General features: G+C 37.5%; 2 protein-coding genes across 2 annotated transcripts; both read left to right on the top strand.

The window, feature by feature from the left end:
• Positions 1-136: 136 nt before the first annotated feature.
• Positions 137-2,506, top strand: bola3 (bolA family member 3). The gene is made up of 4 exons (XM_079736310.1): positions 137-293; positions 438-561; positions 1,835-1,923; positions 2,192-2,506. Exons 1-4 carry the CDS (start codon positions 258-260, stop codon positions 2,255-2,257), a joined length of 315 nt encoding a protein of 104 aa, XP_079592436.1. The 5' UTR covers positions 137-257; the 3' UTR covers positions 2,258-2,506.
• Positions 2,507-3,332: 826 nt separating this feature from the next.
• vat1l (vesicle amine transport 1-like) lies at positions 3,333-9,369 on the top strand (the record flags this gene model as incomplete). Its single annotated transcript, XM_079736200.1, has 9 exons — positions 3,333-3,559; positions 4,025-4,154; positions 4,342-4,557; positions 5,079-5,221; positions 6,395-6,498; positions 6,738-6,793; positions 6,923-7,117; positions 8,943-9,026; positions 9,271-9,369. The coding sequence occupies 9 exons, from the start codon at positions 3,333-3,335 to the stop codon at positions 9,367-9,369; spliced, it is 1,254 nt and encodes a 417-aa protein (XP_079592326.1).
• Positions 9,370-10,949: the final 1,580 nt, after the last annotated feature.

Below are 10,949 nucleotides of genomic sequence, written 5' to 3'. Positions count from 1 at the left end.
TCAATTACGTAATAGAGCCAACTGAATTTGGCAAATCCTTTGAATAATCCCCAGACGGCCGGATGTTATTTATTTCCGTCTCGCGCGCTGGCATGCATGCATCCGCTTGCGTCATATTTATGAGACAATGTTTTGTTATGTGCTGTTACTACCACCTGAGGGTGACTTAACACGCAGTTAGCTGTTCTCAGACGATCGTCTTCTTAGTTTTGAGTAAAATCAAATATTTTATATATATATATCATACAACCGCAGCAATGATCTCTGTTTCCCGGTTTCTTCGTATGAATCAAGTAAATTACTTTCTTTTTTTCCTAACGGTCAATGACAAATGTAGATCAAATGTAGATGTAACATGGTGGCGATTATAACAATGTATTAGTGTGTCACAGTACAGAGACCCAATGTGTCATTATCTTGGCACTTTTCTTTTCTAGGGGGGCTTAGCTCTACATATACGGAGATGCCTATCCTCCCAAACAGACGGAGAGGGTCGCATTGCTCGGATACTAAAGGAGAAATTTCCATTGGCGTCTTCTCTGAAAGTTGTGGATATATCGGGTAGGTCTATATTCCTCGTTGTTGTATGCGCACCCTTCTGTGTTTCATCTGACTGATCTAAAAATTGGTAAACAAAAGAATTATCGTTCATCCATCCAAAACGAGAGCTATTTGAAATGTAGGCCTATGGCTGTATCTATATGAAAGCAAGTTCAGCGTCAGATATGTGACCGAGGCTGCTTATGTCATTCACAAAGCCCTGAAAGACCAGACTAATTCAAAATCTAAATGAAATCAATTCCAATGAAGCTATGCTTATTCAGGTATACTGTTATTTGTTGTACTTCTGGCTGAAGATATTCGTCCCTCTTAGTTTCTCTCAAAAGTGCAATTCTCGGATACCAATTCGAAAATGAACGTATAGCCTAGGTTGTTTGTTTTTTGGGGGGGTATAAAAGTAAAACTTAATGCCAATAATGATTTGCATAAATTATTTTTCTTGCCATGAAGGACCGTTTCTTATCTTACTAGTTCAGTTACAATGGTGTGACGACAGATGACATGAAAACCCTGACAAACAACGTGATGGACTGTCACACCATATGACGTTTCATGCACTTAAAACAATCCAGGGCCATTCACTAATCCGTCATGTTTTCTTTAGAATTTATGTGTTTTTCTTAATAGACCAAGCTCCCTTAGTCTATAATGTCTGCTTATAATGTATGTCACAATACATGTATTACCAGTATGTTCACATGAAGCAGCCTCCTCTCGTCTAGACCTTAAAGTAGGTTATTTATGAGTCTTAACTTTGTTTCACAATATATGATACCAGGATCACAATTATCACATTACCCTCTGTAAGGCATATACAAAAAAGAAAGAAATGGTCACCTTTTTTGTTTTCGTTAGTGACCTATCTAAATGCCACAGGCTCATTTTCAGATTTGTGACACAATTTACATAAAAATGTAAGGACCAAGTAATTATGGGAATAAACAACGTATCACTTCCTTGTCAAAAATGCAGAGCCTGTAACATAAATTAAGCTCTGTGTGTTGATTTAAACTGTTTGAGTTTAATTTGTGAGATATTTTTGTCTGATTTTCATAGAACACACGTTTTAATGTCATTGTTTTGTTATCACTGTTGTGAATTTGCTATTTCATTCAATGAATGCAATACCATGTTTGCCTTTTTGTCTTTATCGTGTGTGTGTGTGTGTGTGTGTGTGTGTGTGTGTGTGTGTGTGTGTGTGTGTGTGTGTGTGTGTGTGTTAGGAGCACGTGAGTGCCACAAGATGTTGATTGCGTCTGTGCTCCGTCCATAGGTGGTTGTGGTGCCATGTATGAGGTGCACATAGAGTCAAATGAGTTTAAAGGGAAAAGGATCATTCAACAACACCAGCTAGTCAACCAGGTAAAACCATCCTAAGAAGCTGCTTATCTCATACTGGATTTACACTTATATACTTACTATAACAACTTGCCGGTGATTGTGTCTAGCATTTGTCATGAGAGAAAGGGAAATGTACTACAAGTTGCTTTAAAAAGTGAGGAATAGAAGCAAAAGAAAGAATTTAGTATTATAGGTTTCCATAACATATCAGTAACATATGTTGGCATTACAAGCTGTTGTTATAGTAATTTATTTGTTTGAATAACACATTTATGTTTCTCATCTACAGGCTCTAAAGGATGAAATTGCAGGAATGCATGGATTAAGAATATTTACAGACGTCCCTCAACCTTAGAATCAGCCATCTTCCCATCCCCCCCACAAACCCAGTGTAAATTGAAATGTACAATTGTAATATGTATATTTATAATTTAACAACCACTATGGTAGTAATTACAAATGATAATTATATATTGTAACATTATTTGCAATCTTAAGTAATCATTTGTTGTGCTCATGTTTATGGTGATGGTTATATTGTATGTAAAGCTACTGTGGAATTTTATATAAAGTGTATAAAGGCATGCACAGGCCCTTAAACCACCTCTACGAGCAACATCAATCTCACACAATCGCGGTAGGCCTACTCCTGGGTCATTTGATGGAATTAAACAAGGTCTGAGCCACAATTAGTATTTACCTTCATTTCCCCACCCCAAGTCTGCACAGTTCGCCAACAAATAGAAATTAGTATTCTAGTTTACCCAATAGCGCCCCTAAAAGGTGGGCTTCAGAGACGCACATTTTAATTTGGAGCTTGATGTTATACTATGATATACTAATATCAATGCCCTTCGGCTCAGGATATTAAAAGTCTACACACTTAGATGTACTACCATTAACTAAAACAGACATATTTTTGAAGTGTGCAGACCGCACTTAACCCCCTTAATAAATCCCATGACATAATATCACTTAGCCAACAGTTGGTTGAGGAGTAATGTATGTATATATACATATATATATGTGTGTAAACAAAGACAAGCATGGCTAAAATATTTTAAAGCATTTGGCAAGATGATGCAAGCATCATAATGTTGCTATAAAATAAACCTGTAGGTGGTGTGCATTGCACTAGATGCGATTGGTCCAACAATTATTTCCAATTCATGCTTGACGTTTAGAGGATATAATTGTAATAATGAACCCTATACAGGGAGATCATAATTTAAGTTGTGTGAAATACAGATGAGCCATTTGATGTCCAGTGTTGAGAGTGAGAGAAATGTCTGGTCATCCTGGGTAAGAAAGGCACTGTCTTCGCCTTGCAGCATTCAGCGGCTAGACTCCACTCAGTACACTCTCCATATACTGCGCACCAGGTCGGAAGAGAAAAGGAGAACAGAACCTGTGGATCCTCGGTCAGCGACATGGCTAACGTTACTACAGATTCGGCGGACATCGCAGAGGAAGAAACTGAACATATGATCGAAAATAATTTTGTCGTAGAGGCCGAAAACGTTGCATCTTCCATTGACCCTAAAGAGATGCGAGCGGTGATATTAGCAGGCTTCGGAGGTCTCAACAAACTCAGGGTAACCAAGAAGACCATGCCAGAGCCACAGCATGGTGAAGTGAAGATCCGCGTTAAGGCATGGTAAATATGGCTTGTTTGATTTCTCACAGTTAACGCTTGTGTTAAATGGTTGCAGCAGGTTTCAATGGACTGCTTAATTAGGCTACATCCCAGTGTCTCATAAATGTGCATTATTCAAGCCAGACCGACATGCGTCATTGTTGTCAAATTGAAGCGGAATGCGCAATTTATATAAAAGCAACAGGTTTCCACAGATTCTTGTTCATCAGAACAAACTATTGGCTAAAGGCTGAATCAACATTTTGCACTTTTCAGTGCGTTGTCTTTTTTCCATACGTTGGATGTTACTATAAATTTGTGTTATTAACTTTTCAAATTAAAACTTTTGTCTCACAACATTGCCAAATATGTGGAAGCTTGTAAGCAATCTCTAAATAAACGAATGATTGTGACTGCAAATATCATATAAATAGTCATCGTTTCAACGCCTTTTTCATTTATTCAATATGACTGAAACTACTCTAGTGGTTTGAACTTCGTGGACCTGATGGTTCGCCAGGGGAATATTGACAGTCCACCAAAACCTCCTCTAATACCCGGATTCGAATGTTCTGGGATAGTTGAGTCCATTGGTGAAAACACCCATGGGTTTGAAGTAAGTGGCAATGTCTGAGATAAATATGTCGAATTAAATATTTATATTGCATCATTTTATAGCTGCTGTTAGTATTTAATTTAAAATTCCATTGCAACATATCTGTCCTGCATACCCAGAAATACTAACATTCCCTCTCATCTTGTAGTGGCTGTTATAACTACTTCAACTATCATTTTTGTTGTAGATAGGGGACAGAGTAATGGCATTTGTGTGTTACAATGCCTGGGCAGAGGTGGTTTGTACCCCAGTGGACTATGTCTACAAGATGCCAGACAAAATGAGTTTTCAAGAGGCTGCAGCCTTCTCATTGAACTATGTAGCTGCTTATATGATGCTCTTTGAAGTCGCAAATCTCAGAGAAGGAATGTCTGTGTTGGTCCATTCAGCTGGAGGTAGTGTGGTAAGTAAGCCTACTTACTCCCGGGGGGTTGAGGGAAAATGTGCTATGTTATTATTGTTATTATTATTATTATTATTATTATTATTATTATTATTATTATTATTATTATGTTATTCTTAATGTAGAATAACATCTGAATAGGCATAAGCACTACTGTAAACTTCAGTGTTATGGAGCTTTTAAACTTTTCATTGATCCAGATTTTATACCAGAGAGATCATTCATCATCAAGTTATTCTTAACACATTCGTAAGAGATTCATAACGCATTTATGCAATTGCATGAATTGAATCTGTTACTGGCATTGTATACAACACATCACATGTTTGTAATTAGCAACACTGACATCTCTTTATGATTCAAAACATGCAGAGATGAACAAAAGCTAATGGACATAATCGCAATGTAGCTATTCTGTTTGTGTTTTTGTGCATGCCGTTGGTTTCAGAGCAACCCATTTTCCCCAATCATTCCATTGGTTGTCGTTTAGTGACTAATAACCATTTAAATTGCTGTTTCAGGGTCAAGCAGTAGCTCAGCTCTGCTCCAGCGTGCCCAATGTCACTGTGTTTGGAATTGCCTCATGTTCCAAACACGTAGCCATCAGAGACTCAGTCACCCACATATTTGACAGAAATGCGGATTATGTACAAGAAGTGAAAAAGTAAGAATGGAAACTGTCTACTGGAAATTATTTTCACTCATTCAATTTCTACAAACCACCTTGACAACCATTTTTTTTTAGAATAGTCGTTACCGTGCTAAATTACAGCATTTTTTCAATCTTTTCAATCTTGCTTGATTTTTGACCACTCAATTATATTATACACAAGCATGAAACATGGTTCCCCTATAGAATTTAATCAAATAATAGATCACGCTGAACGAACAGGGTGTTGTACAAATGCTAATGTCACATGTTGCCTTATTCCATCTTTTATGGCTTTTGTACCCATGGCAACACATGGCTCGTCTCTGAGAACAACAACAATGCAGGGTGGTGGCTCGTACCTACTGGTAGCCTACGCAGCCCAGCAGAACCAATAATGTGTGGATGTCTGATTCATCTTTATTCAATTAAAACCATATTACAACATTGATTTGCGTGGAGGCAAGCACTTGCTTTGCAAATAAGATATTTAGATATCTTTCCAGTGAGAAAGGTTTTAGTATTGTTGTAATATCATCAACATTTTTATACTTAATACTATAAACACAAGAGCATATTGTCAGCCGGTGTAGTCTTTTTTGCCCACTTCTCCCAGGATCATGAGCATAGCCACAGCATAGCCTTTTCTGCAGAGAGGTGTTGTACCACATGTCAGAGCATTGGTATCACCAGACCTGATCATTATTTTTTACTTTTCTTATGCTATTCAATTAACTCAGTATATATAGGTAATCTAAATGAGTGAAGCTGATTAGGGTAACACTAGTTGTGTGAATATGATTTACCTCAACGGATTTAATGAAGAAGTATAGGCGCTAGCTTAGGTTGTTATTTATTTCACACGTATCGGTTTATCATCATAAAATCATCATACAATCCCAGAGATATTTAATCTCATATACACATTATATTCACATATTAACCAGTGCCAATCAATGGATTGCACATCTTACATTGGTTTCATACAAGTGTGAAACAGATACAACTTAAAATAAAATACCTTCTACCACTGTTGTTTAAATTGTAGTTGGGACCACTCTTCCTCCTTCAGTATTTAATTGTTGCCGTCCTATCAACATACTACAGATAAGACAAATTATGTCCATGCAACTGAATATGATGAAATGTTTAGATCATGCCATTAATTGAATGTGTTTGTGTTTGAAGGATTTCACCGGAGGGTGTTGACATTGTTTTGGACTGTCTTAGTGGCGAGCACAATGGGAAAGGACTTGCTCTGCTCAAGCCTCTTGGAGCATACGTCCTCTATGGTTTGGACCTTTTATTCATTTTTGTTCAAAAAGTTCTGATTTATTGTAACTTCACAGGCCCCATTTCAGTTCACTTGAAAATGGATACAAATAAATGATAATATAAAATGGATTGGAGGGCATGTTTTGTGTCTGTTTTTAGGGACAATAGGAATGTAAACAACCTTTAAGCACAAATACAATTATTTTTCCAAGTGATGTTCACTAATTTTACCAAAGTCATAATTTCTTCTTTTCAGGTGCATCAAACATGGTCACAGGTGAAACAAAGAGTTTTTTCAGCATCGCAAAATCTGTGAGTGAATTATAGCTGCAACGCATCCTATCAAATAAAGCGATCACAGACAAATGAACATTATGTGAAGACTAACATGATCGTCTAAGATATAAAATAATAGTTTGTGTATGTATCTGGTCTCTGCAGTGGTGGCAAGTGGAGAAGGTGAATCCATTCAAACTCTACGAGGAGAACAAAGTGATGGCCGGATTCTCCCTCCTCAACCTCCTCTTTAAACAGGGGGGGGGTGTGCGGGTGAAGACAGTGATGGACAAACTGTTGTCCCTTTACAATCAAGGGAGGATCAAGCCAGTCGTCGACTCACTTTGGGCCCTGGAAGAGGTAAGTCCTCTCCCCAACGCGCCCCTTCCAGATGATATTTAACTGGCAGGAAGGTGATGGGATTTGAACTTTGAGGTTGTGGACTAAATGGAGGGGCGGGGGGATAATAATCAAACGGCACAGCAGAAACATGCCATTTTTTGGAACGGGAGTTTGGTTAGCAGCATTGAATGAGGGGAGGTCTGTTTGGTTCGCCACAGCTTTTATGAGATGTTGTCAGCTTCTCTGCGGCTGACATTTACCCACAGACGGTGTGTGGGCTATATCTTCCTTTGAAAATGATTTCACAACAGGCCGCCTAAAAGGCACTACGTCTGCCACAACACCCCTCAATCAACAGGATGCAGACCCCAGCGCCTTCTGGATGCGCAGAGTGTGCTTTGTTGGCCGATGCAGAGGCAAATAAGATATATCAATGAAAAAGGTTTATTTTTTGAACCGCTTCTTTTATTTTTTCAAATGTTTGCCTCCCCTCTCTTCCCCGCTTGGTAACTTGGCAGCAGCTTCAGGGCACTGGCTGGAACCAGTGCCCATTAGGAATCTCATTAAAACACAGTGGCTCAGTACACCAGAGGTACTAGCCTACCTTCACTTGTGTGTTTGATTAAAAAAAGAACAGACATTTCTTAGGGTCACATTCTCCCGTTCTTTTTTTTTCCGCCCTCGGTTGAAATGTTTGCGAGTATGTGTCAGATTCAAATAGCGGCATGCAGATTCATCCTGATTTATTCCACATTGTGAGCCCCACATGCTGATACAAGTGAAACAAATGCAATACGCATCAATTATAGGGCCAAAGGATGATAGACCCTCATTTGACATGATAATAAGACTGACAATATTGTGTGCTCGGCTTAGCGCATTGAACTGTGTCTGACCTATTTATGCTTTGGCCTTTGTTTGCACCATTTCATTAAGCAAATTAATGCTTACACAACAATAGTTTCCAAACAAGCCAATAGAAGCATTTGTTTCTGGGTGATAGGAATGCAATACATGGAATCCTCTCTAACATTTTGTGAAAAGTTAACCTTAACACTACCTTGTTACAGCCTTACGAGCTTCCATGAGAAGAATAAGCTTTGAGTCTAATTTGGTATATTACTATTAATGTTAATTTACCCAGAGATATAAGGTTAAAAACACAATATGAATAGTACATGTCTTCCTTTACTTTCTCAAATTCTGAGGAGGAAGAACGGCACCTCTATTCATCATTCTCAAAATAATCTTGTGCATTTCAAACAGTTTTTATCAAGCAAGCCTGTTTCATGCATATTTGTTAGGAACTGGTGATTCTGTACCGAGCCTGAACACTGAAGTAGGATCCAGAAATAGTTTGACCCTTAAGACCTGATTTAACATTCACCAGTTTTGGCGCAAGATATTTTTCTCTAAATGTGATGAATTCAAGAAATGGTTCACAATCTGGTCAGCATCTCCTCGTGAAATAGGGTTCTTGAAGTTCACATTTTGCCAAGGAGACCTGGCAGGCATTTCTTTGGCAAGCCTTTCCCTACTTAGCTTGGGTGGCGAAGCCAAAAACTTAACTGAACATGTGTCTGTGTTATCCCTTAGAGTGGCACATTTTGTAGGGAAATTGATCTGCCAGAAACATGTTTTTCCCACATTCATGTAGATGCCCCCAAGTAATATATGAACACAGTGTTCATTCAATATTTCAAATGTCCTTGTTTTAACATTTAATTGAATGGATATCAAGCTTATTAAAATGTTAGCAAATAATTTAAGTTAGATATTTACAATGAGTGTGCACTGAACACTTAAAAAGCATGTTTGAAGTTTTGTTATGTTTTACATTCAGGTGAAAGAGGCCATGCAAAGAATCCATGACAGAGGAAATGTAGGAAAACTAATACTGGACATTGAGAAGTCTCCTACTCCTTTGGTAACATACGTTAATTACATCATCATAGATATTTAATTCTTTATTTTTAGTAATTGGGAAATACAAGGGCTTCTGCTTTTAAAACATAATTTCAAAGATATATAATAACAAATCATTTGACAATTACCTTTAATGCTGCATTCCAAACACACAGATCATTCCGATGCAGATTTACTGTGCTTCATAAAATTGTAAATGCTAGACTATAACAAAATGTTTGATTTTCATTCTGCTTTACTACTAGATGGCAAATGACAGCACAGAGACTAGTGAGGCTGGCGAGGAAGAGGAAGATCCTGAAGGAGACAATGACAATAAGGAACGTATGCCTTTCATACAATAGGCCAGCAGGAAGCCAGATATACTGCAAAATACGGTTCACTCTCACCCTGGAGATCAGAAGGAAACTTAAAATAGAACTTGCTGTGTGTGTGCATGTGTGTGGATTTGTTTCAATGTGTGCGTGCATGTACACGTGTCTGTTGTAGGTTTTCAGGTCATTAGATCACTGGAATAAAGGTAAACGTTAGGGTAGTCAAGATTGTTAATTCAACAGTCGGTGCAACCCTTAAGTGACGTGTGAAGCTAGTCCGGTAATTCGATTTTGTTTGCATCCATCCATGTAGTTGCTTGGAAACATAACCACCCCTGCAAGGTGGAGATAAGGTTTTTGAAAGACTTGAATAGGGATACAAAAATGTTTTATTGGAACAGATCAAAGGAAACAAATTCTATCCTAGTGGTTTGTCTTCTTATTGTACACAGAGTTATGTTATGGGGATGTGTGCAGACCCATGGAAGTGAATCATAACTCGAATGTGCCAGAAAATTAGTATATATATTTTTTAAGTTCCCAGCTGTGTTGTCATATACAAAGTGGGAAGCCAGTGCTTTTTCATATACATCTATGTAGTGTTGAACCAGAATGTGTTAGTATTTTGAAATGCTTATAAATAATTAAGTACATACCAGATTTGAATATATACATGTATTTTGGCGCCATACAATTTCTAGAAAGAAATGTAAAGATTTCTGGACCAAGACTGTAAACCACTTAAAGTGATAGACAACAGAAATATCAAATTCCCTTTTAATTATGTTATGAAAATGATATAGCCCAAAATATTTAATCATTCGATGTAGGTAATTTATTTATGTTTTCACCCAAAAATGTAGTTGTGCTTACTTTTGGTATATTGCAGTATTAAGTAGTTGAAACACATGCCTGCGCTGACATTAAACTGATACCTTTTTTGTGAAATGACACTGCTCTATTGTCAACTTTAACTCATAGCACTTTGATTGACAGTTTCAGACTTTGAGCAATTACAACACAGAACAGTGAGGGGGAGATTCAGCTCAAACCCTTTAGTCTTTCAAAAACTGTGTTTATTAGCTGATTTGAGGTGTATATTGATTTAACATTTACATATCAAAAGATATTATGTTGGTGTGTAGTATACATTACTCTGTGATATGTTACGGCTATTTTTAAGTTGTTGTCTGCCACTTTAAGGACTGTCTTCTGTCTAGGTTTATGTTCTTAACACTAGGTATTATAATGGGTCGGAGCGATGTTATAGTACATAATGCATGTAGCCCAAATTGAAATGGTCTGTTTGTGTGTATGTGCAATTTTATGTTTAACTGCTAGTGCCTCGTATTCAAGGGCCATAATATGGCACATGCTTTCTGTTGGAATGAATAGTAGTTTAACTGAATCTAGTTCAATGTTCAGTAAAATTTTTGCTTTGGGGTTATCAATGCGTTATCCTTGTTGTCAAGAAGCGCAGTTTCATTACTGTTACTAAGGTATCCATTAAACATACTTTTAATGGACACTAGCATTTGTTTACCTGTCAGTGCCTCGTACTTTAAGTGCCATAAATCTATACAAAACATTTCTTCAAATGGCAAGCCATT

The sequence above is a fragment of the Pollachius pollachius genome (genome assembly GCF_949987615.1).
Source record: "Pollachius pollachius genome assembly, chromosome: 5".
NCBI lineage: Eukaryota > Metazoa > Chordata > Actinopteri > Gadiformes > Gadidae > Pollachius > Pollachius pollachius.
The sequence above is the reverse complement of the archived record's forward strand: the minus strand, read 5'-3'. Positions and strand labels throughout refer to the sequence as shown.